We start from the raw sequence: 27464 nt of genomic DNA, 5'->3' as shown, positions 1-27464 counted from the left end.
AAGTACAACGTCACCAAGATTTTTTTGAACAGTACGAAGCTTCCCCGGCAACACGAGCACGAGATCCAGTTCCGCCCCTTTCTGATCAGGTCGGCAGTGTTGAACCACGAGTAGGTTCGCCAGAGAGATTCAGTGGAGAGCCCGCCCAGATCCGCCCCTTTCTTATAAATTGCCGACTAATTTTTGATCTACAACCGCGAGCCTTTGTGAACGAAAAGGCGAAGGTGGCTTTTGTGATAAATCATCTGACTGGCAGAGCCCGCCTTTGGGGAACGGCAGAATACGAACGAGGGGCGACAGCATGCACCTCTTTTAATTTGCTTAGCCAGGAAATGATTAAAGTTTTTGATTCTGGAGCCTCATCAGTCGATGCTGCTCGTTCAATCTTGAACATTCGCCAGGGGAGACGCTCCATTGCCGACTATGCCATTGACTTTCGCACACTAGCAGCCCAGAGTCACTGGAACGAAGAGGCGCTGGTCGACGCCTACCTCCATAGCTTGTCCGGTTATATCAAAGACGAATTGGTTTCCCACGCTCCTCCGGTAACTCTTGACAATGCTATCGAACTGACCGCCCGGATTGACCGTAGGGTTCAGGCAAGACGCAGAGAGAGAGAAGATCCCAGACAACCCATCACCCGGCAAAGTCAAGACATTAGTAAGATACCGAACCCCCCAACCAATTCTACCGCACCTCATGAGATGATGGAGGTGGACCGCACCTTTCTCTCCGTCGAAGAACGCCAGCGAAGGCGTACCGAACGGCTATGTTATTACTGCGGCGGCCAGGGACATAGGGTGGTCAATTGCCCGTTAAAAGCCAACGCTCGTCGGATATAGGGGACATCCGATTGAGCTCGGCTTTATTATCGTCCCCCAAGACTGATAGACCTGTTCTCCGGGCAAATCTCATTATTTCCGGTACATCTCAACCCTTCCATGCCCTCATCGATTCTGGCGCCGAAACAAATATCCTGGATTTGTCACTCGCACACAAGATGGGGATACCTGTTGAAACCCTTCCTAACCCGGTATCAGCTCGGGCTTTGGATGGCCACCTATTAGGCACCGTATCTCAAATAACGGAACCCATTGAACTACAGTTGTCTGGAAATCACAGAGAGAAGATCCGATTTCACTTACTCCACTCCCCTAACCAACCCCTTGTCCTGGGTCATCCTTGGTTGGTGCAACACAACCCCCATTTCGACTGGCGCACTGGGTCGATACTTGAATGGGGCATGGACTGTCACCAAACCTGTCTGCAAGCCGCTCCTTACCCAAATCATCCTGTTTCCACGAGGGCTCCACCCAATCTGTCCAAGGTCCCAGCCTGTTACCACCACCTACGGGAGGTCTTCAGTAAAGCTAAGGCCTCTTCCTTGCCCCCTCATAGACCTTATGACTGCGCAATTGATCTCCTGCCGGGGTCTGCTCCTCCTCGGGGCCGCCTCTACTCCTTGTCCATTCCCGAGAGGAAGGCCATGGAGGAGTACATTTCCGATGCCTTGGCGGCTGGTATCATTCGACCCTCCTCTTCTCCTGCTGGGGCGGGGTTCTTCTTTGTGGGAAAAAAGGACGGGTCACTCCGGCCCTGTATAGATTATCGGGGCCTTAATGAAATCACGGTTAAAAATCGCTATCCCCTGCCTCTGCTTGCCTCTGCATTTGAGCTTCTACAGGGGGCCACGGTCTTCACTAAACTTGATCTGCGCAACGCCTACCACTTAGTCCGAATCCGGGAGGGTGATGAATGGAAGACGGCATTCAACACACCCAACGGTCACTACGAGTATCTGGTAATGCCGTTCGGATTAACCAATGCTCCAGCTGTTTTCCAATCTTTGGTAAATGACATTTTACGAGATGTGCTTAATCGTTTTGTTTTTGTGTATCTGGACGATATCTTGATTTTCTCAAAGTCCCTCGATGAACACCGAAAACATGTCCAGCTGGTTCTCCGTCGTCTCCTAGAGAACTCTTTATTTGTTAAGGCAGAGAAGTGCGAGTTTCACGCCAAGACAGTCTCGTTCCTGGGCTACATCGTGGCGGAGGGGACCCTTCAGATGGATCCTGCCAAGGTATCAGCAGTCACCTCTTGGCCTGTCCCTGAGTCTCGGAAAAAACTCCAACAATTCCTTGGTTTTGCCAATTTCTACCGGAGGTTCATCAGGAACTACAGTTCGGTGGCAGCTCCCCTCACGCTTCTTACCAGTCCTAGAGAGCCATTTCGGTGGTCTTCCGAGGCTAATGCAGCTTTCAACCGTCTAAAAACCCATTTCTCTACGGCCCCCATACTCCAGGTACCGGACCCTGCACGCCAACTGGTAGTGGAGGTGGACGCCTCAGATGTGGGAGTGGGTGCTGTCCTGTCCCAGCGGTCGGACAAGGACCAGAAAATGCACCCGTGCGCCTTCTTTTCCCGGCGGTTGTCCCCGGCCGAACGCAACTACGACGTGGGGGATCGTGAGTTGTTGGCCGTCAAGCTAGCCCTGGAGGAATGGCGGCATTGGTTGGAGGGGGTAACGGTGCCGTTCATAGTTTGGACTGACCACAAGAACTTAGAATATATTAGATCGGCCAAGCGGCTCAATCCTCGCCAGTCACGTTGGGCCCTGTTTTTCACCCGCTTTAACTTCACTCTGTCCTACAGACCCGGATCTCGGAATGTGAAACCCGACGCGCTGTCCCGACAATTCCAGAGTTCCAATGACACACCTCAGGGTCCCGCAACGGTCCTTCCAGCTTCCTGTATGGTGGCAGCAGTCTCCTGGGATATCGAGTCCCGAGTCAGAGAGGCGATACCCGATCAGGCGGGTCCCAGCTCCTGTCCCGAGGGTCGACTATTCGTCTCCGAACCCTTACGGTCCGAGGTCCTCCAATGGGGGCACAATTCTCACTTTTCTTGCCATCCGGGGTCGGCTCGGACTCACAGTTTCTTGTCCCGACGCTTCTGGTGGCCTACCATGGCCAAGGACGTTAGGGAATACGTCTCCGCCTGTCAAGTGTGCGCCCAGAACAAAACATCCCACCAACGTCCGGCCGGTCTGTTACATCCACTTCCGGTTCCCCGCCGCCCATGGTCCCACATCTCCTTGGACTTTGTGACGGGGTTGCCAGTATCCGAGGGGATGACGACTGTACTAACTATCGTGGACCGGTTCAGTAAGATGGTCCATTTCGTGGCACTACCGAAGCTCCCCTCCGCCAAGGAAACTGCATTGATAGTCCAGCAGCATGTGTTCCGCCTCCATGGCATCCCTCTGGACATTGTTTCTGACCGTGGTCCCCAGTTCTCATCCGCGTTTTGGAAGGAGTTCTGTCGTCTGTTGGGTGCCTCTGTCAGCCTCTCATCAGGGTTCCACCCTCAATCCAATGGTCAGTCTGAACGAGTGAACCAAGATTTGGAAACGGCACTTCGCTGCATGGTCTCTAGTGAACCGTTGTCCTGGGCTCGGCAATTGGCATGGGTGGAATATGCTCACAATTCCTTGGTTAGCTCATCCACTGGAATGTCCCCCTTCCAGTGTGTGTATGGGTACCAACCCCCTATGTTCCCTAGTCAAGAAGAGGAAGTAAACTGCCCGTCAGCTACGGCGAATGCACGTCGCTGTCGGCGAACTTGGGCTCGTGCTCGGGCCACACTCCTTCGGGCAAGCAAGACTCATGCCGTTGGGGCTAACCGACGGAGGAGTCCTGCTCCGAAGTACCAGGTGGGCCAGAAGGTGTGGCTCGCATCAGCTGATCTTCCACTGAAGGTTGAGTCGAGGAAACTGGCTCCTCGGTATCTTGGCCCATTTCCTATAGTAAAAATTATCAACTCCTCAGCAGTCCGTCTCCGTCTACCAAGATCTATGAGAGTGCACCCCACGTTTCATGTTTCCCGAATCAAGCCCGTCAGCCAGAGTCCGTTGGCACCCATTCCACCTCCTCCCCCAGCTCCACGCTCCTTGGACGGGGAGCCTATCTATACAGTGCGCCGCCTGCTCCGCTCCCGACGCAGGGGTCGGGGTTTCCAGTACTTGGTCGATTGGGAGGGATATGGTCCGGAGGAGAGATCATGGATTCCCAGCAGGCAGATCCTGGACCGATCTCTTGTGGCAGAATTCCATCAACTGCATCCTGACCAACCAGCACCACGCCGTGGTCGTCGTCGTAGGTCCGACGCTGCTGCTCTTCCACCGGCAGACCCACCCGCTACCACCCCTTCAGATGCGGACGAAGGGGCCTCTATCCACTCGGAAGAATTCTGAGGGTTCATCGGACGACCTCTGGGCCCTCGATTTTTGGATTATTGGTGATGTATTTTGGGTTTTGGGGAATTATTTGTAACTGGCCTGTGATTTTTTTTCCCTTGGATTACTGGTGTTGCCATGTGACGTGTTTGGATTTATTTTTATTTTTCCCTGGGGGACTTCTGGAGCCGTCCCTTGAGGGGGGGGTTCTGTCGTGATTACCTAACCGGAGTCACCTGAGGTAATCAGCTGGTGTGCTGGAACGCGATCTCTTGATTGGTGGAAGTCTACTACATAAGCTGTCAGCGTCCAGAGATGGACGTTCGAGTGTCTTCCTCATTTCCTGAGTTAACCTCCAACATTCAAGGTACCACAAGTCCATGTATATTCCAAGTCTGATTCTCGTTGCCTGACCCCTGTCTGTTAAAAGTTTACGATCTACTCTTCCGTCCCGGCCACCGACTTACCTGCTACGTTTCGCCACGCGTTATCACCACGGAGTTGCCATATCGTCCCAAGAGGCTTTCCACTGCCAAGGCTCGACGTCCCAAGCCTGCTCCACCGAATCTTGTCACAATAAAGCCTTTAACTGACGCTATTGGATCCGAGTCCTTGTTCTGTTCCATGACAGTGAATGTGAGCCTGAACGCTCGCTGTTCTAAATGAGCAGGTAAATAAGTATGATGGATGAGCCGGAGCTCGCTGGGCGGAGTCGGGAGACAGAATGAGAGCAACCGCCCTCCTTAATGAGTCCGAGGAGACAACAACTTGGTCAGGGATTCCATTAGAGCCGACCGTATAGCTTCATAAACAATCCATATACTTTCCTGCTAAAGGTTCGAGTCATTAGTATAATCGGCCGCGTTCAGAATGATTGACCGAATCCTTTCTCCCTAATCACTCTGAAGGGGTTCTTAAGGCTTTATTTTCTCGGCTTCCGTCTCTTTTTCATCTCTCCTGACACCGATCTTACCTCGTTATTATCGGAGCTCGCTGACCCGAGTCACCTTTTCCTTCCGTCAGAAACGCCCAATAGAGAACACGGAGCGCCTTTTTTGATGCACTTTTCTCGCCTCATCCATTTCCCCGATTTCAGAATGAATGAATGAAAACTTTATTCGAACATTAAAATAAAAAAAGGACAAAAACAAGAACTCAACAACAAAATAATGTTGCATAATATGTTCGAAAAGGGGCAGTAAGAAGCAAATACACCTTCATTTTCCCTATTAAATACACCAATGATAATAACAAAAATAGTAATAATGTTAATAATAACAGTTATGATATAACAGCAACAATAACACAAAGTTAACTAGACGCACTATTTCCAGTCTCTCGTATCACTCATACCCCATTTTTTTGGTATTTAAATTTGAACAAGTGAATAGATGGACATTGTTTGATCTCGTCTTGTCAATTGTTTGAAGTTTGATGGGGCGGCAGTAGCTCAGGAGGTCGTCTTGGGATCAAGGGATCCCAGTTCGAATCCCGGCTCGTCCGTGTTACATGTGGAAGTGTCCTTGGGTAAGACACTGAACCCCTAATACCCCCAATAAGCAGGTTAGCGCCTTACATGGCTGCAAGACCGCTATTGGGAAATGTGAAGCACACTGTAAAGCGCTTTGGGAAGTCATTGACTTGAAAAGCGCTGTAGAAATGCAGAAAAAAAAAAAAAAAAAAAAAAAAGTTTGACCCCGCACACAGACACACACATACTTTTCCTGGTGGTTCTCACCTTTGGGATTAGGCATTTACCACAGCCCCTTAAGTTATAATTTCCCTCTTTCCGAATGAATAATTGATGGATGTTTTCTGGCAGTTGTGAAGTGAAAAATTTGACTAAATCATCCAATTTTAATAATTGGGACTGCAGGAATAAAAAATGAGTATGATCTCGATATCCTACCCTGTGTATGGTTCTCATTGCACGTTTTTGGAGGATAAAAAGGGGCCAAAGTGAACTTTTGTCAATATTGCCCCAGACTTCTGCACATTTCTGTTCACTCCTTGTTCCATTTTACGTCAATTTGGTTCTTCTTTCTACTTGTTCATGACTTTTGCTGTTCTTTCCCCCCCTGCTTACTTTTTGATTACCGCCTATTCATTCAGTCCTTTTTTTTCCCCCTTCCTTTTTGTGTCCGTCTCTTTTTTCATTTTTACAAACCAGGCTACTGCGTTTCTCTTCTCTTTCACTCCACATGTTTTCCCTATTGACATCAGTTTTCGTAAATGTATACTTTAAATGACTGTATAATGTAATTATGGTGTTAATAACAATAATACAATAAACAAATACTACCTCTGCTACTACTACTACTACTAATAACAATAATACATTCTACTTCAAAACGCCTTTCAGGACACCCAAAGCCTCTGTACGCAGAATACCGAACAACATTAAAGCAATACTAAAAAAAAAAAAAAAGTGATAAATACCAAATAAAAACTGTCAAGAACCAGAACAGGATCAGGACCCAAACGCGTGAGGTTCTCATACAAGCCTTTATTTTACAGGAAATGGGGAGTCATCCACGTTAGGCAGCAGTCAGGCGAGAAATAATAGGAAACCAGAGGCTGAAGAGATCTATACTCATTGCCCGAGTTGATATCGGACAGATGGGGTCGATACCGGACAGGACGGGACAGACAGGATAGATAATGAATCGGGATATCGAAAATAAACAGGAGAAACTAGACAGGAAAGAAAACTGGAGAAAATAATAAACAGGACAAAAATAGACGGAAACAAAACTGGAAACCGAAATTAAACAGGACAACAATAAACGGAAACAATACTGGACTGGAGATGTCACAGGAAAACAGGACCGAGTCAGAACGGGCTATCATTCGGCAACGTGGACTTTCAACTCCCTCCACAGATTTTTAACAGGGTTGAGATCTGGAGACCGGTTAGGCCACTGCAGGACCTTGAAATATTTCCTATAAAGTCACTCTTTTGTTGCCCTAGCTGTGTGTTTGGGAGCAATGTCATCCTAAAATACCCAGCCACGTCTCATCTTCGATGCCCTTGCGGATGGAAGGACATGTTCACTCAAAATCTTTCGATTCATGAACCCGTTTGTTCTTTCCTTTACACAGATCAGTCGTCCTGGTCTTTTTGCTGATAAACAGCCTCAAAAAATGATATTTTTGTTGTGGAATAATGAAGTCAGAGCTTATCGACATAATGAGGACACACTTGTTGGGACAGGAAATTCCTGGCTTTTTTTAAATGTCAGCGAAGCAATAACACTTGGCTTGGTTTGGAACAGCTTGCGAAGCTCACAGTCATTTGGCTCGGTCAGGGTGACTCCAACTATTGTCTTGGAAGTAGCGTCATTTTGGAGAATCGAAAGAGGACGAAAAGATTCTGAGAAAAACATTGTCAATTCCGGGAAGTATGCGCCCAGTAAGATAAAAACAACACGTGATATGGCTGACGTGATGTTTCTTCTGAGGGTATAAGAAAGCTGATTGTCTCTTAGACGAATGAGAACGCTGTTTGAACGCTGACAAATATCAATAAAGGACGTCTCCCTCTCCGTCAAACTTCTCTGCTCTTTTGTGCATATTTTTGGAATGAGGCGGATACACGGTCTGCTCTGAAATTTTCACCCCTGTGGGGTCCAAATTGTGGGTAAACCCCGTGTGGCCGGTCATCAGATATAAAAGGAAATTCAGGCAGAGACAATGTACATTTTCGTTCCGCTGCAGCGGGGGAGAATCGGGGAGAAACACAGCGGATGTGTTCTCGGCTCCACAATCGTCCTCCTCCTCCTCCACTCTGCAGCCGGTTCTATTCAGTACGAGTATGGTGGACTTTAGACTGACACATCGTTGGGTAGTCATGAGACTAAAACAGCAAAAGATATATAGACAGTGAATATTAGGGGAATGTTCAGAGAAATGCACAAAATATATATAGAGAGACTTCACACCCCCATGCTTCACACTAGGCAGGGTGTTCTCCGGATGCAATTCGGTATTCTTTCTCCTCCATACACAAGAACCTGCGTTTCAAGCAAAACGCTTTGTGAAAAGTGGTCTCATCTGACCATAACACATTCTCCCAGTCCTATTCTGAATCATCCAAATGCTCTCTAGTGAACCGCAGACAAGGCTGGAAGTGCCTGGCTTCAGCAGGGGGACACGTCTCGTAGTGCAGGTTTTAAGACCCTGGCGACACATGATTTTACTGATAGTGGTCATTCAAGTCCCACTGTGTGGGATTTTTGCTCACAGTTCTTGTTATCATTTTCACACCACGGGTTGAGATCTCGCATGGAGCCCCAGATGGAGGGACAAGTGTCTTTAATACCTCAAATGCCGAGTTAAAACAGGTGCCATTATTACAGGTAACTGGTGGAGCTTTGTTAGACCTCGTTAGAAGTTGTATCTCTCAGACAGCCAGAAACCTTGGTGGTGAGTAGGTGACCAAATACTTATTTTCCACTGTAATTTGGAAATCAATTCTTTGGAAATCAAATAATTGTCACGGTTGCCGTGGCGCCCAATTGGCCCCGCCCATGGACACCAGCTCCCTGACTACCTAAACACTGTCCTGTGAGTCACCTTTTGTCGGAGCGTCTGCGAAACTCCTGCTAAACTCTGTTGTGATACGTCAAGCCCTGTGATTCCCCGTTTTCCCTGTGTTTTTGCTCTAGTTTTACCAAGCCCTGTGAATCTCCATTTTTATCCGTGTTTTGCTCCTGTTTCGTTCTCGCCCGATCCGTTTGATTTTGACCACTTCCTCGTTCCGATCATTCTACTTCCATGACCAACGATCCCCGGATGGAGCGTGCGGTCATTCCTCTTCTCCCCAATAAACTGTGAGTAACGTTACGCGAGTGGGTTCTGCTTCCTGTTTCCTGTCCCGGTTCGTGACAATAATAATATCACATTCTGCCTCTCACGGTTGACAATGACAGGCTTCTCTGCTACGTATTTGCCCCACTATAAATTCCATTCTTTTCCTCCTCTGACTCCGAGATGATATTTGCTCGAGTGATTCTTCATTTTTTTTTTCTCTCCTCCCGGCTCCGGTCCAGCCAAATATGTCAGAGCAGTCAGGAGGGTTGCGGTCCCCCCCCCACCCCCCCACCCGAGAAACAAACCCTCCCCTACCCGCCCCTATGGATACCGCTCCCACTTATTTCCATCTTTTTCATACTCGTTTTGTCATGAAATTTACATGGAAGTGGCACGCACAGGGATCAGACGCCACTTGAATATTTTACGTGTAAAAAAAAAAATGATACAAAAAAATTCCAGAATTCACCCCAGAGATCCTCATCAAACGAGTCCATCGATGAAAGAATGGCCAGCGATGAAAGTTGTTTTGTTCCTTTTAAATTGAAATATTAATTGTGTCCACAGATCATCAAGATGCATTCCTTCCTGGATTACATCATGGGGGGCTGCCAGATCCAATTTACCGTGAGGACCCCCCCCCCCCCCTCCCCACACACACATCCTCACACACACACCTCAAGTCGCATCCAGGTCAGAGTCCTGCTTCTTATTCAATCGAGGAGGAAACGGGGCCGGGGTTCTCCGAGTGGTCCTGATGATGTTGCCACGGTAACCGTAACCAGGGCAACACCAACCCGCCGCCCCGGTGTCCCACTTAGCGACCGCGGGCGGACCCTCCTTGCGGTCGCCCCGGTCCCGCCGGTCCCCATGATGGTGAGACCGGGATAGGGGCCGCTCGTTGTCATGGCAACGCACAAAACAGGAAGTGCCCGTGATTAGTTAAATTGGTTGACTGTCAGGTACCTGAACAGATACAGGACCCAATCGCGTGACGTTCTCACACAAGTCTTTATTTTACGGGAAATGGGGAGTCATGCACGTTAGGCAGCAGTCGTTAGGCAGCAGTCGTGGAGTGGATTAGAAATCCCAACAAAAGAAAAGTTGTCAAAAACAAACAAACGGGATCAAATACGAGCAGATTCACAGAACAGGTTTTAACAGAAGTCTCACAGAAGTCTCACGGAGTTTAACCAGGTTTAACAAATGTTCCAGCAATGCACAGTACAAAGGAGCGCGCTTAAGTACTCCAAGAGCAATCAGTCCAATATGTCTCAGCCGGTGTCAAGGGGCGGGGCCAGCTGGGCGCCATGACAACTGTGCAGGACATGACAGACGGGAAGCCAGAGACAGACGAGATCGATAACAAATCAGGATAACGAAAATAAACTAGAAACTAGACTGGAACAAAAACTGAAGTAACTAACAAACAGGACAAAAACAGGTGGAAACAAAACTGGAACCCGAAATTGGACTGGAGATATCACAGGAAAACAGGACCGAGTCAGAACCCACGTGTTGTGGGGCAGAAGTTCGTTTGACGGGCTGACAACCGAAGAGTGCTGAGCTTTATATAAACAGAAAGTCAATCTCTCAACAAGCCGCAGCTGGCGCCACACGGGCGGGGCCAATTGGGCACCATGGCAACCGTGACACACATGGGCGGGGCCAATTGGGATCCACGGCAACCATGACAGTTGACGTGGGGAAGGCTTTTCAAAGTAAAACAGGAAAATATTCGAACGTAAGTTGAAGCACGGGTGGGCAAAGTTTTTGGGTCGCGGGCTTCATCAAGCTAAAACTTTCAGCCACTTTTTACCACGGAGGAGAACCTCTTGACGCGCATCTCCCAAAAATAACTTATATGGTCGGTGTAAAGTGTAAAGGGGAGGCGAGCCGTTTCTTTTGAAACGAAAGTGGAATAAGAAAGCTTGATGCGGTTGAGAAAATGCTCAAAATGCTTTTTTTTCCAGCCACTTTTTACCACAGAGGAGAACCTCTTGAAGCGCATCTCCCAAAAATAACTTATATGGTCGGTGTAAAGTGCAAAGGGGAGGCGAGGCGTTTCTTTTGAAACGAAAGTGGAATAAGAAAGCTTGATGCGGTTGAGAAAATGCTCAGAATGCTTTTTTTTCAGCCACTTTTTACCACAGAGGAGAAACTCTTGAAGCGCATCTCCCAAAAATAACTTATATGGTCGGCTTAAAGTGTAAAGGAGAGGTTACTTTAACTGGATTACTTTCAATGACTTTAGGATTACTCCAACACCAAATATGCTCATAAAAGACAAAAGAACCCTGGTCATATGCACAGTAAAGAACCACATTTCCACGCACAACGAAATTCTTACTTTGCCGTCCACACAGTAAAAATAGAAATGCTCAGTTCGAGCCCCGGTCGGGGCCCTCTGGTGTTAGGAGGTGCGTCGGACCCTAACACATCTATCCCCTCCATCAGGTGGCCATCGACTTTACGGCGTCCAATGGCGACCCTCGCAACAGTTGCTCTTTGCACTACATCCACCCGTACCGACCCAACGAGTATCTAAAGGCGCTCGTCGCTGTCGGCGAGATCTGCCAGGATTACGACAGGTAGGCCTCCGCTTCATACCTGAGCTTTTTAGTTCTTTTTGTTTGGGAACCTGATTTGAGCTTATTTGATCCTGTTTTTTTCTCCAGTGACAAAATGTTTCCGGCTTTTGGCTTCGGAGCTCGCATCCCGCCTGACTTTACGGTAAAGTTAAGGTCTTATCTCGATGCTAACGTATAATGCCAGATACTGGGACGTCGGTTTGTCATGATTTACCTGTGCCCGCTCCTCTGATTGGCTCCCTGTCCCTATTTAAACCCACTCCTATCTGTCCCCTGTTGTCAGTCCCTCTGCGAACTTCAGTGTATACTAGGCAAGCCTTTTTCGACCCTGACTCCCACCTGTTTTTTGCTCCCGTCTGTCCGGCTTCGACCCGTTTTTAATCCTGACCATGTGTGCTCTCCCATCCTGGCTTACGACCTGTTTCTGACTCCGACCACGTTTTTGCTCTCCTGTCCCGGCTATCGACCTGTTTTTCCATCCAGGAAGGTTGTCATTCAAACGGCTGTATCTTCAAAACGGTCCATGATAACGCTTTGACTATAGTCTCATTTCTTATACTTATTGTCATGATTACAGATGTGAATCACCTGTGCCCGCCCCTTTAGCGCCAACTGCCTCGGACTCTGATTGGCTACCGGTCCCTATTCAAACCCTCGTCTATCTGTCCCCTTTTGTCAGTCCGTAGGCAAACCTCTGTTCATACAAGACAAGCCTTTTTTGACCCTGACTCCCACCTGTCCCGTTTTTTCTTCCCGTCTGTCTCCGGTTATGACCCTGTTTTAATTCTGACCACGTCTGCTTTCCCGTCCCAACTTACGACCCGTTTTCAATCCCGACCACGTCTGCTCTCCTGTCCCAGCTTACGACCCATTTCTGACACCGACCACGTTTTTCCTCTCCTGTCCTGTCTATCGACCTGTTTTTCCATCCTGGACACTACCATTGCCCGCTACGGAAGATCCACTTGTGTTCGGATCACAAACTGAGTACGGGAGCGACTTGCTTCCTAGCGAACGAATATCGTGGGTGCAGCCCTTCCTCGTTCCTTCAATAAAACTGGTAAATGTTACGCGACTGGGTCCTGTTTCCGTTCTGGTCCTGACTCGGTTAAGGGATACTTGAACTGGCTAATGTTTTAGCAGGGATGTTATTAGAATGAAAACCAAAATTCCAATCTTCTCTCTTGTCATTTATAACAATGTAGTAAAGATTGTTGACGGAATTAGTCATGGCAAACCGGGATAAGTGACACGGGTCCCAGATTACCTCAAGTATCGTGTAAAGGGATTGATTTAAAGTGGCCTAGACCTCACCCACGGGGTTTCTGTAAAACAAAGAGCTTGTGTGTCGGAATGAGGCTGTGTGAACCGCTCTTTTTGAATCCATTCATCGATCGGATTTGGGAGGATTTGGGAGGATGTGGTTCACGCGGTAAATATATAGATAAAACACCAGAAATTGTGTTCCATACCTTCAAAATAAAGCGCTGGCCTTCTCTAAATCAAATAAGGTTCTCCCACTCATTTCAAGGGTATCACGCATTCCCCGACGAACAGAAGTGGCTTCTGACATTTGAACTTTGTCAGGACCAGCACACAGACCCAATCGCGTAACCTTTTCTCACAATTTTCTTGAAAGAAAGAGGAAGGGCAGCGCCCGGGATCCGATCCTCACTGGACGCAGGAAACAAGTCGCTCTCGTACTCGGATTGGGATCCGAACACGATAGTGGATCGATGGCGCTGTCAGGGACGGAAAAACTGGTCGGTAGCTGGGACAAGAGAGAAAAAATGTGGTCGGGATCGGAAACGAGTTGTAAACCAGAACGGGAAAGTAGACGTAGTCGGGGACAAAAAGGTCGTAAGCCGGGACGGGAGAGCAGACGTAGTCAGGATCAAACCAGGTCGTAGTCGGAGACAAACAGGAGCAAAAACGGGACAGGCGGGAGTCAGAGTCGAAAAAGGCTTGCCTAGTATACACAGAGGTTTGCAGACGGACTGACAACAGGGGACTGACAGGACTGGGTTCAGATAGTGACAGGGAGCCAATCAAAACCCGCGGCAGTTGGCGCCAAATTTGCGGGCACAGATGATTCAAATCTGTCATCATGAATAGAAAATAGAACTTAAATTCAATCTATCATATGAAAAAGGAGGATGTACCATAAACACGCAATAACAACTTTATTAGAGAAAAATAAAAAAGGAAAATAATTTTAAGATAAATATATTCCTAGCAACACTACACCTTGATGCTTGAGACACACACATTTCTCCCCTACAGATCTTTAAAAAAATCTAAAAAACAGCAAATTCTTGACTCAAAACGAGTATTTGAGTCTACGGCTGTTTTATTTTGAAGCAGGAGTAAATCTTTGTGTGTGAAGAAACCGCTCCAACGATAGCATTTGTTTCAGTCATGCTGTGAACCCAAATGCAGAAAGCAGGAAAGGCCAGGTGCTCAAAAACCAATGGCATTTAATAACAAACTCCTCAACAAACTAACAACAATAAAACAGACAGAAACAAAAAAAACAAACCTCACAAAACAGGATGACAGAACCTCTAAAATGAGTGATATGCGACCTGCCAGGAATGTTAACCTCAGTATAAAAGACATTTCTACTAAAAGATATTTCACCATTTCACCAGATGATGGCAGTAGCCCTTTGGCAACGTTACCTTTGACTCTCTGTGAGGATTTTAGCACCACCCCATTTCAGACATGCAGACTGTACATCAAAAAGGAAAGTTGACTGTGAGGACCACAGGTTCCAGTAAAAGTGGAAATTTGATTTTTTTTTTCCCAACAAAATCCGAAACAACTGCTTCTACCTAATGGCGCAGTGGTTAGCGCGTGTGCAGCACAGTTCTAAGGTCTTGAGAACCTCCTGTGTGGGTTCAAATCCAGCTACCGGACTTCCTGTGCGGAGTTTGTATGTTCTCCCCGTGCTTGCGTGGGTTTCCTCCGGGCACTCTGGTTTCCTCCCGCATTCCAAAAACATGCATGTCAGGTGGATTGGCCGGTCCAAATTGTCCCTAGGTGTGACTGGGCGAGTGTCCCCGTGTGCCCTGCGATTGGCTGGCAACCAGTTCAGGGTGTCCCCTGCCCACTGCCCGATGATTGCTGGGATGGGCTCCAGCACTTCGCGACCCTACTGAGGATGAGCGGTGCAGCTGATGAGATGAAATGAGCTAATATTGTTGTTGTCTTTTATTTATTCTGAATATGGATTTCAAGCAGTGCAAGGCTTTTTGATCATGGTCAAAAAATTTCGGAAAATGACAACATGTAAAAATGGAAAAAAGAAAAATAAGGAAGCTACATAGACCACAAAACGAAGTAAAACAAAACAAAAGACCAAACATGCCGACTACAAAAAGCCAACTGGAAACAAACGCTGTGAAAAGGTCAAGCGACTGGAAGCTGTTTTAACTGTAAGGCAGCGCTTTTTCAAGGAATCCTGCGATTCGAATGAAAATGTGACAAAGGCGAGCAACAAGGTCACGCTGCTATTTGAGCACTCTAAGTCTTTCAAAGAGGGTGAATTTATCAAAGACAGGCTGAATAGTCGGCCCTCACACATTTTCAGTTTGTAAAAGTCCGGACCCCCCTGACTTATGGAAATCCTAAACTGAAATTAACTAGGAGAGCAATATATACAGGGGAGATGAAAAAATTGAACGTTGACATTGGTGTTATACGGGTATTTCCTTTTTTTTATTTGAAGCGAACTTCAAAAACACAGTGTCCATCAAATCACCTTACTTCTCCTTGATCTCATCTTTCCTCACTCCAGGTCTCGCATGACTTTGCAGTGAATTTTAACGAGGAGAACCCCGAGTGTGCAGGTAAGTACCTTGAAGTTCGCTTCACTTCCTTTCCGAAAAGCGAAGTCTGAAGGCTGGGATGACAATGATGAGGAGGATAAACTTAGCGTTAGCGTGAGTCATTAGCATCTACTCGTCGTCAAGTCAACTCATGTTTATTTGTTTGGCCCTTAATCACAAGAAGTCTCAAAGGGACGTGCAGACTACAGACTATGATGACAGCATCCCCTCCCTGATCTAAAACACACATGAGGGCAAGGAAAAATTCAAAACCTCAGCATGAGGAAAATAAAGCATAATTCCGTTCTTCCGTCTGAAAGACCATAATTAGCAAGACTCGTTAGCATCTGTTTGTTATCATCCAGCCGTTGGCATCTCTCATCAGCATGTAGTCATTAGCATGTATCCATTAGCATGACTCGTTAGCATCTACGTGTTGGCATATAGCCGTTAGCATGACTGGTTAGTATCTATTTGTTAGCATGTGGCCCTTGACATGACTCGTTAGGATGAGTCATTAGCATCTACTTGTTAGCATGTCAAGTCATGTTTATTTGTGATGCCCTTAATCACAAGAAGTCTCAAAGGGACGTACAGACTACAGACTGTTAATTCACCATCCCCTGATCTAAAACCTACATGAGGGCAAAGAAAAATGAGGAAACTAAAGCATAATTCCGTTCTTCAGAGATGAACCAGATCTTGGGTTTGAAAGACCATAATTAGAAAGATTCGTTAGCATCTGTTTGTTATCATCCAGCCATTGGCATGTTTCATCAGCATGTGGTCATTAGCATGTAGCCATTAGCATGACGTGTTAGCATCTACTCAATTGGGCGCCATGGCAACTGTGACAAACAGGTTACAACTAACTAAAATGAAGTAAAAGGGACGAAAACATACCTAAACACATAAAACGTACATAAAATGCACTTCTTCCATACTCCAGTGTTCCACCCCTCGGACAGCTTTGCTAAAAATATGATAAAAGACGAAGTGGAAAAGAACATAAGGGCTCTGTGAACACACCGTTAACACGTACTCCATCGAGAGTTTATTTTAAGGTTCAACATTTTTAAGGACACCTCAAACCACTCGCCCCTCTTACATTGAATTATCATTTATGTGAACATAAAAATCCCACCGAGGCTGATTTCCTGTTAAGTTGTTGACGGATTCGAGCGCTAATGTGAGGTTGTCAGAACCGCCCGCAAGCTAACAGCTAGCGCCGTCCTGGCGCTAAAGGTCGCGCGCTGATGTGCTAATTAAGATAGCGAGCGTTCCCTCGGTGACGGACAGGAAATGCAGAATTTTTCATCCACTGACTTTCTCTGGGTCACGAGTGAGGAACAGCATTTTTCCCAGGAGATGTTCAGGTGTTTGTACGGTGGGCCAAATCGGTATTTGGTCAAGCAGCCATTGGGCAAGTTCTCCCTTAGAGAGGCCTGAAATTGTCAACATGGGTAAACCTCAACCCCGAGAGACAGAATGTGGAAAAACGGACATTTTTTAAAGAAATGATTTCCAAAAATTCGGTCACCTACAAACAAGCAAGATTGCAGCTGTGGTCTAACTTCTTCTGACGAGGCTCTGCACCTTACCTGTATTAATGGCACCTGTTTTAGCATTAGCACTGTTAAGGATACCTGTTCACAAACTCAGTCAGTCACACCCTAAACTCCACCATGGCCAAGAGAGAAGAGCTGTTGAAGGACGACGTCGTCCCAAAATATACGCAGAGACAGAATATGGCGGAAAGGGAACGTACTTTATTGCATCCGTTCATTCATTCAAGCCACATTCGAAATTCGTCCAAGAGACGCTGGCCTATACACTGTGTTCTCGTGTTGTTTTTCCCGGAATCGAAAGTGTTTTTTCCAACCCCGACTGGCTCAGTCAACAACTTGTAACTTCTTATATCAACATTTTCTCATGACTCATAACATCCTGCCAGATGTTTGCACACAACAACAAGGCCTTACAGTTAATCCACAACAAACCAGGCTGGGAAGACTGAATCTGCAGTGGGTAAAACACTTGGTGTCAAGAAATCAACAGTGTGAGCAAGTATTAGAAAAAGCAAGACACACAAGAGGACAGATCATCTCCCTTGATAAGGAGCTCCATGCAAGATCTCATCCCGTGGTTTCAAAATGAGAACAAGAACAGTGAGCAAAAATCCCAGAACCATATGGGGGGACCTGGTGAATGACCTACAGAGAGCAGGGAACACCAACAGATACTATCAGTCAAACAATGTGCAGCCAGGGACTCAAATCCTGCACTACCAGACATGTCCCCCAGGTGAAGCCAGCACAAATCCACGCCCGCTTCATAAAAGAGCATTTGAATGATCCAGAAGAGGACTGGGAGAATGTTTTATGGTCTGGTAAAACCAAAATAGAACTTTTTGGTAGAAACACAAGTTCTCGTGTTTGGAGGAGAAAGAATACTGAATCACATCCAAAGAACACCATACCCACTGTAAAACATGGGGGTGGAAACATCATGTTTTGTGGCTGTTTTTCTGCAAAAGGACGACTGAACTGTGTAAAGGGGAGAATGAATGGGTCCATGCATCGAAATATTTTAAGAGAAAATCTCCTGCCGTCAGCAAGGGCATTGAAGATGAGACGTGGCTGGGTCTTTCAGCATGACAATGATCTCAAACACACAGCCAGGGTAGCAAAGGAGTGGCTTCATAAGAAGCAAGTTCAAGGTCTTTGAGGGTTCTCCAGATCTCAACCCTATAGAAAATCTCTGGAGGGGGGATAAATGTCCGTGTTGCTCAACAACAGCTCCAAAGCATTACTGCTCGAAAGGAGATCTGCATGGAGGAATGGGCCAAAATACAGTGTGTGAAAAACTTGTGTAGAGCTACAGAAATATGTTGCCAGTGTGATATTGTCAACAAAGGGTACATAACAAAGTATTGAGATGAAAAAAAAAAATCTTTAGAAATAAAACGTAGTGATTTTCTGTCTCATGATTTAGGTTTATCCACGTTGACAATAACTGACCTCTGTAATAATTTCAGGTGTGAGAACTTTAGTGGTTGGCTAAATAATGTACCGTAAATTCCGGATTATAAGGCGCACCTGATTATAAGCCGCACCCCCCACATTTCGGGAGGAAAACAGATTTATTACATACACAAGCCGCACAGGTATATAAGCCGCATGCAACCACATTGAGGACAGAAGTACTTTTTAACTAAACAATTATAATGGGAGAATCTGTATAGATAGGTTGTTTCTCTGCTGCTTGCTAATTTTCAGATGTATCATATTACACCTCTAAGCCATGAGGTTAATACACCTGTTTTCAGCGATGGGACTGAACCTGATCCGCACATGCCGATACATCTAGGATGTTACAGTGGGCTGATTGTACGGAAAATGATACCGGTGCTTATCATTTGATGCTGACCTGCAAAGTCCAGTTGCACGTTAAAAGTACTCCAAGGAAAAAAAAGTGTATATTTCCAAAGGTAAGGGTGGGAAAAATATATATGCACCTTTGTCTGCGGTGTCCACACTCACCTTTACTGTTCCCTACTTCCCATAATCCCCCGCGTCTGTTACGCCCCTTCTTTTTAATTGGTCAATGCAAGATTTATCAGAACAAGTGTCCAAAATAAATACAAATAAATACATGACAAAAATATACAGTTGCAAATTCATATTTTACATGGTTACTGACTAAATCTTACCTTTTATCCTCGAGTGCCGCTGGTGTGCGTTAGAAAAATGACTTAAATAAGCCGCTTCACCGAATAAGCCGCGGGGCTGAACATTTGGGAAAAAAGTAGCGGTTTATAGTCCGGAATTTACGGTATGTGTTTTTTCCTGTTTTTGCAGGAATCCAAGGTGTGGTAGAGGCTTACCAGGCCTGTCTTCCCAAACTGCAACTCTACGGACCCACCAATATTGCTCCCATCATAAACAAAGTGGCCAACTCTGCTTCCCAGGAGGTTCACACCAAAGAAGCCATGGTACGCATCGTTTTTGTAAACCTGACTCCGCTAACACGTACCCATATTTCACTCTAAAGCTCGATTTGGCAAACTACGGCCCGCTATCCGAATCAGGCCCGCCAACTGATTTAATCTGGCACAGACCTGAGAGAAGCCCAAAAGCAAAATAAGACCCTTTGATATCAAACCATGACCTGCAGTTTTAAATGTGTCCACTGGACGTCGCCACAGCTAGGTATGCTGTATTTGCCGAGTAGCATTGATCAACCAGAGAACACGTGAGGAAATATTCTGATGTTACTTAGAATAGAAGTCACGGACATGCAGTTTGGGTGCCTTTTAAAGACTCTTAAATCGTTTAGAATTTAAGAAAAAAATTATTTGCAAATCATAGAGGAAAATAAGTACTAGGTCAATTCCAAAAGATTTTCTTAGACTGTATCCATTGTTGGCAATAACAGAAGCCAAACTTTTTCTGTAACTCTCCACAACCTATTCACACACAGTATTTTGGCCCATTCCTCCATGCAGGTCTCCTTTAGAGGAGTAATGCTTTCGAGCTGTCGTTGAGCAACATGGACTTTCAACCCCACTCCACAGATTGTCTATAGGGTTGAGATCTGGAGACCGGCTAGATCACTCCAGGACCTCAAAAGTGCTTCTTATGAAGCCATTCCTTTGTTGCCCTGACTTTTGTTTGTGTTCACTGTCATACTGAAAGACCTAGCCACATCTCATCTTCAATGCCTTTGCTGGTGGCAGGAGATTTTCTCTCAAAATCTTTCGATACATGGCCCCATTCTTTCTCCCCTTTACGCAGTTCAGTCGTCCTAGTCCTATTGCAGAAAAACAGCCACAACACATGATATTTCCACCCCCATGTTTTACAGTAGGTATGGTGTTCTTCGGATGCAATTCAGTATTCTTTCTCCATCAAAAGCAAGAGCCTGTGCTTCTACCGAAAAATTTCAATTTGGTTTTATCCAACTATAACACATTCTCCTAATCCTCTTCTGGATCATCAATGGTCTCCAGCAAACCGCGAACAGGACTGGACATGTACTGGCTTCATCAGGGAGACACGTCTGGCTTTTAAAGATTTGAGTCACTGATGGCACATTCTGTTACTGATAGTAGCATTTGTTACTGAGGTCCCAGCTTTTTGTAGGTCATCTACTAGGTCCCCCCTGTGTGGCTCACTGTTCTTCTTCTCATTTTGACACCACGGGATGAGATCTTGCATGGAGCCCCAGATCAAGGGAGATGATCAGTGGCCTTGCGTGTCTTGCTTTTTCTAATAATTTCTCCCACGGTTGATTTCTTAACACCAAGTGTTTTACCTATTGTAGATTTAGTTTCCCTAGCCTTGTTCAGGTCTAGAATTTGGTCTCTGGTGTCCTTCGGCAGCTCTTGGCTACAGTTGGGTTTGGAGTGGGACTGACTGAGGTTGTGGACAGTTGTCTTTTATACCCATAATGCCGCATATTTATGACAATTTCCAGTCTAGCCCTAAAAATTAAATCAACCAGCCCATATTTTCCCTAGGCCCCCTTGTGGCCAGCGACTCAAAACGTTCGGCCACCCTTACTCTGAAGTATTTTGTTGTGCCTTCTCACGGTAGCAATACTTCATCCTCTTGATCCTGACGGACGGCGTGATCACGGACATGGCGGACACTCGCGAGGCCATCGTGCAGGCGTCCCACCTTCCCATGTCGGTCATCATCGTCGGCGTCGGGAACGCTGACTTCGGAGACATGCAGATGCTGGACGGGGACGACGGGATCCTCAGGTCACCCCGAGGAGAACCCGTCTTCAGAGACATCGTACAGTTTGTGCCCTTCAGGAACTTCAAGCACGTGAGTTTCGACTACTTTTTCTCAGACTTCGCATGCTCAAATCGACATTCGGGTTGCGAGACTAGACGAGTAAGACGATGGCAGGCCAAACTATTAATAAGAAATGGGTGTGGTTTGGAAAGAACAAATCTCCTGATGAGTGGAAAGTCCCCACGACCTTATTTATTGCTCGCCTGGAATTAGGAGGTGGTCTTTCAAAACGTCATCCCTCCCCTTCACCAAGAAGTAAATACCTTTTTCTAATATATGGACAAGAGGCATGAATTATAACTATATTTATAAATGGACCCAAATGCAGGAAGCAGGAAAAGCCAAGGTGTTTAAAAACAGGTGGCATTCAATAACAAAATTATCCACTAAAAAACCAACCTCACAAACCAGGATGCAACTGGAAAATGCTGATGGTGGAAAACGAAAACCATCCGACACTGGGTGCTGTCCAATATGTCTTTATGATCAGGGTTGGGTAGGGTTACTTTAACTTGATTACTTTCAATTACTTTTGCTTTTTTTTTAATATAGCGCTTTTTAAGTCAATGACCTCCCAAAGCTCTTTACAATGTGCTTCACATTTCCCAATAGCGGCCTTGTATTGCAGCCATGTAAGGTGCTAACCTGCTTATTGGGGGTATTAGGGGTTCAGTGTCTTACCCAAGGACACTTCCACATGTAACACGGACGAGCCGGGATTCGAACTGGGATCCCTTGATCCAAAACGAGCGCTCTACCTCCTGAGCTACTGCCGCCCCGTCCTTTTCTTGTCCTGTTTAATTTCAGTTTCTAGTTTTTATTCCATCTATTTTTTTCCTGTTGATTATTTTCTCCAGTTTTTGTTCCCGTCTAGTTTATCCTGTTTATTTTCGATATCCTGTTTCATTATCTATCCTGTCTGTCCCGTCCTGTCTGGTATCGACCCCATCTGTCCGATATCAACTCGGGCAATTGGTATCGATCTTGTCGGTCTCTGGCTTCCTATCATTTCACACCAGACTGCTGCCTAACATGCATGACTCCCCATTGCCTGTAAAATAATAGGTTTGCGTGAGAAATGTCACACGTTTGGGTCCTGATCCTGTTCTGGTTCATGACAATTTGCTTTATAAAAACCCATAATTTCGGTTTTAGTTTGTTGTATTTCCTGAAAAAGAATTTCATAAAAAGATAAGTAATCCAAAAGTAGTTGAAAGTAATCAAGTTAAAGTAACCCTACCCAACCCTGTTTATGATGGGTCAGGCTAATAAAGGACAAATGTGAGGTGATTGGACACACCTCCCAATTACAAACCATTTAGGCGCCCTCTGGTGGACAGAGGCGCGCCAGACCCTAAGAATTACCATAATAATGGGAATATAAAAGTCATGAAAGGGGCAGTAAGTACTGGAAAACTCAATACAATTATGACTCCATATATAAAGTGACATATTATAATATTCTAATAAAGTTTACAATCAATTAAAAATCCACAACAATGACATGGAGTGGACATGCCAATCGAAATCTCAAAATATATGAAATGGTTGTATTTCATAGCGTTCGTTTTACTCAGTTCTTATTAAGAAAGAGAGCAGTGCTTGCATCCAGGGCAAAAACAGGTCAACGGCCAGGACGGAGGAGCAAAAGCAGAAACGGGTCCGAAAAAGGTCGGCAACAGGTATCGGACAGGAAACGGCAAAAACAGGTCGATGGCCGGGACGAAGGAGCAAAAGCAGAAACGGGTCCAGAAAAAAGGCGGGCAACAGGTATCAGACATGAAACAGGGCAAAGCAGGTCGATGGCCGGGACGGAGGAGCAAAAGCAGAAACGGGTCCAGAAAAGGGTCTGCAACAGGTATCAGGCAGGATACAGGGCAAAAACAGGTCGATGGCTGGGACGGAGGAGCAAAGGCAGAAACGGGTCCCCAAAAAAGGTTGGCAACAGGTATCAGGCAGGAAAACAGGGCAGGATAATGCCGGAGAGTACAAAAGCTTGCCTAGCTGAGAGCATAGGTTCGCAGATGGTCTGAGGTTTTTTTTTTTTTTTCGGAAGATGGGAGTTTAAAAAGAGTCCAACAGCCAATAGGACTGTATTAAATTGTTTTTCATTTAACTTGACATTAAATTTTCTTTTTCAAAATCGCTGAATTTTTTATTACATTCTGAATATTATAATCCAATTAGTCTGTATTACTGCGCTGTGCGTCTGCAAAGGCATAGTGAGGCACGCAATTATTTTGGCTCATGCCAGAGGGCGAAAGTGAGACTAAGGATTCAGATTTAGCGCATTCCTCCTTCTTGAACGATAAAATTTGCGATTGTAATAGCAAGAAATCCAGTCTATTTTTTTTGCATGGACTTTTTTTGGTATAACGGAGTTTTGCCTGTGTATTAATCATTTTACTAATCATTTTACCGTTTCTTTCTAAAGTACCTGAAAAAGTTGTGGCACAGCAGCTGAATGATTTTATATCCGAGAACAATCTTTTTGAATCAATGCAATCAGGATTCAGGGCTCACCACTCTACTGAAACAGCCCTGATTAAGGTAACCAATGATCTTCTACGGGCAATGGACTCCGGCGCTTTATCACTCTTGCTACTGCTGGACCTTAGTGCGGCCTTTGACACTGTGGACCATAATATCTTACTAGAACGGTTGGAAAAATGGATCGGTCTCTCAGGAACTGTCCTCTTATAGTTCAGATCCTACCTCTCAGATAGGACACACTGTGTTAAATATGGTGAAATGACATCTGAGCCTTTTAGTGTTACCTGTGGTGTTCCGCAGGGTTCCGTACTTGGCCCCCTTCTTTTCACCATTTACATGCATTATTATATCAGTTTCCATTGCGATGGAGATGACACTCAACTATATCTTCCGATGGAGGAATCCGCCACACTAGACTGTGGGAATTTGGAGGCCTGCCTCACTGAGATCAAAGAATGGATGTCACAATATTTGACCTATAATTGAGCTGCCTTTTCATTTAAAAACAAGTACAGTTTGTGCCATTCGGGACCTTCAAGCATGACTAGAATAAGACTAACAATTTCAGTCCACGCAAGAGATAGAGGTCTAGATCGATGTCTAGATAGAATAGAATAGAATAGAATAGAATATCCCTTTATTGTCATTGTTAGAAAATGGGTTGAACATATTGTGACAACGAAATAGGGCATGGCACTCCAGGTCCACATATTAACAGTGAGGATAAAATAAAACAAGAAGATAAAGGAACAGAGAAGATAAGGTTATAAAACGGAGGATAAGGTTATAGTTATAATTTACACGATAATAGATGTCTAGATAAATGTCTAGATAAATGTCTGGATAGATGTCTAGATAAATATCTAGATAAATGTCTAGATAAATGTCTAGATACATATCTAGATAAATGTCTAGATAAATGTCTAGATAAATGTCTAGATACATGCCTAGATAAATGTCTAGATAATTGTCTAGATAAATGGCTAGATAAATGTCTAGATAAATGTCTAAATAGATTTCTAGAGAGATGTCTAGATAAATGTCTAAATAGATTTCTAGAGAGATGTCTAGATAAATGTCTAGATAAATGTCTAGATAAATGTCTAGATAGATGTCTAGATAAATGTCTAAATAGATTTCTGGAGAGATGTCTAGAGAGATGTCTAGATAAATGTCTAGATAGATGTCTAGATAGATGTCTAGAGAGATGTCTAGAGAAATGCCTAGGGAAATGCCTAGATAGATGTCTAGATAAATGTCTAGAGAAATGTCTAAATAGATGTCTAGATAGATGTCTAGATAGATTTCTAGGGAGATGTCTAGGGAAATGCCTAGAGAAATGTCTAGTTAAATCTCTAGATAAATGTCTAGATAAATGTCTAAATAGATGTCTAGAGAGATGTATAGAGAGTTGTCTAGAGAGATGTCTAGATAGATGTCTAGATAGAGATAGATAGATGTCTAGATAGATAGATGTCTAGATAGATGTCTAGATAGATGTCTAGATAAATGTCTAAATAGATTTCTAGAGAGATGTCTAGAGAGATGTCTAGATAAATGTCTAGATAGATGTCTAGATAGATGTCTAGAGAGATGTCTAGAGAAATGTCTAGGGAAATGCCTAGATAGATGTCTAGATAAATGTCTAGAGAAATGTCTAAATAGATGTCTAGATAGATGTCTAGGGAGATGTCTAGGGAAATGCCTAGAGAAATGTCTAGTTAAATCTCTAGATAAATGTCTAGAGAGATGTCTAAATAGATGTCTAGATAGAGATAGATAGATGTCTAGATAGATGTCTAGATGGACAGATAGATGTCTAGATAGATAGATGTCTAGATAGATGGATAGATAGATAGATGTCTAGATAGATAGATAGATAGATACTTTATTCATCACAGCATGCAAAGTACCTGAATAAGGGAAGAGACCTGCACACGGGAATGATATCACTCTGGATGCCGCTGTGAAGTGATGCTAAGAATGGCAATAAGCACAGTAATGCGGTGGAGGACCCATTTTCAGGGGCCATGAACAAAATGACCGTCATCATCAGGCCTTTTTTTGCAGCGCACTTATAATAGTCCGCGATAATAACCTCCGGCTTTTTTCCCGCCCTTAGGCATCTCCGGCAGCGCTCGCTAAAAGCGTGCTGGCGGAGGTTCCCAACCAGGTGGTGGACTATTACAACAGCAGGGGCATCAAACCCAAAGTGGCCAGCCAGTTCCACACCTCCAGGACCTTTGGACCTTGAGTGGCTCGACTCAACGTCACGTACCCGAAAAGCACAACTTGTTTGGTTTCGTTGTTTGGTTTATGTTTATAAACAAAAGGGTGGAGCATGTGATCGGTTAGCTTGTGTGTTAGCCTAACTCGTCGAGAACGGTAGCGCCCCCTCCCTGTGATGCACATTTTTTAAACACTTCGAATGGACAGAAAATATGTTTCGTTTTTTTCTTTTATCTGAGCGACAGCTAACACTCATGACTTCTCTGGACTGCAAATGAATAACAACCACTCACAACTAAGCTTTGCGCGTGCGCAATTGCGCACTGCCCGCACGTTCTCAGCGCACAAGAAAATCTAGCCAGCTCACAAAAATCAGGGCTCCAAATTGCTAATTAAGAAGCCAATTAAGTCAATGTTACGGTGCATGAAGGTCAAAATACAAGAGTTGCCCTGACGTTGTGTCCTAAATGCGGTATTTGGAAGTCGAGTCAAAGTAGAACGAAGTTGAGTAAAGTTAGTAGAGTTTGTCGAGAACCGGCTTCTTCGGCGCGGCTCACTAAAAGGAACCGGCTCTTTTGGGTCCTAAACGGCTCTTGTTGTTTTTTGCTTCTTTCATCCCAACATGACCAAATATTAAGTAAAATGATGCACAAATTGACTTAAAGGAAGGGGGGAATAGAACAAAAAAGAAAAAATACCAAAATGAAAAAGGATTGAAAAGCTGAGAAAAAAAGAAACAAAAGGAAGGGAAGAAAAGAAGGAAAAACTTTGAAAAAAGCCAGAAAAAAAGAAAAGAAAGAAATGTAGGAAAAAAAGTAAATAGAGGACAAAAAGAAAAAAGTAACAGCTCGGGAAAAATAAACACAATGAGATTTTTTTTAAAGGAATTTTAAAAAAGGTAGAAAGAAAACACGGAAAAAAGAAGAAAAAGTTTGTGTTGCATTCAACTCATTTCCAATGATAACAAGTCAATCTTGTTGCCAACATTGTACTTCCACTCAAAAATGTGATTAAGTATAGTTCTGTATCTTACAACTGACTAAATAAGCCCCCCAAAATGTTAATATTATGCGACAAAATATATCAGGAAATAAAAAGAAAAGGAAATCTTGTGAAAGAATTCTTGTAAAATCAAATGACGTTTGTCGGCCGTACAACCTTTGCAATAATACATGAATCAATTCATTCAAAAGAGAATTTTTTTTTGCATTGCCGGAAACTCAGCAAAATGTAACTTGATGTCAAGTTTTGGACATGTTGGATAATGACTTAGTCGCCACACTTGGGATTGCCGTTGCTCACTGTTGTTTCAAGCGTTGCTCACCGACTTTGTGTGAACACTCAGACCCGTACGGAAAATGACAGGGAACATTGTTGCTAAGCCCCGCCCCCTTTACTCACTCCAACAAATTCAACATTCTGTTAAGAGCGCACTAGCGTTAGCCCACAGGTGCCAAACAGGCGGCCC

General features: G+C 44.9%; 1 protein-coding gene across 1 annotated transcript in view; it reads left to right on the top strand.

Moving 5' to 3' along the window:
* The window catches only part of LOC148373154 (copine-4-like), a 65462-nt gene extending 38748 nt beyond the window's left edge, over positions 1-26714 (top strand). The window contains exons 10-16 of the mRNA XM_088327653.1: positions 9617-9676; positions 11507-11640; positions 11728-11782; positions 15440-15491; positions 19331-19464; positions 21068-21304; positions 25890-26714. Coding sequence (XP_088183779.1) covers positions 9617-9676; positions 11507-11640; positions 11728-11782; positions 15440-15491; positions 19331-19464; positions 21068-21304; positions 25890-26021 — 804 coding nt within the window. The 3' untranslated portion in view covers positions 26022-26714. The remainder of the gene's footprint in view (positions 1-9616; positions 9677-11506; positions 11641-11727; positions 11783-15439; positions 15492-19330; positions 19465-21067; positions 21305-25889) is intronic.
* Positions 26715-27464: the final 750 nt, after the last annotated feature.

This window comes from Urocampus carinirostris, chromosome 2, assembly GCF_059441175.1.
Source record: "Urocampus carinirostris isolate Australia breed hairy pipefish chromosome 2, RoL_Ucar_1.0, whole genome shotgun sequence".
NCBI lineage: Eukaryota > Metazoa > Chordata > Actinopteri > Syngnathiformes > Syngnathidae > Urocampus > Urocampus carinirostris.
The sequence above is the reverse complement of the archived record's forward strand: the minus strand, read 5'-3'. Positions and strand labels throughout refer to the sequence as shown.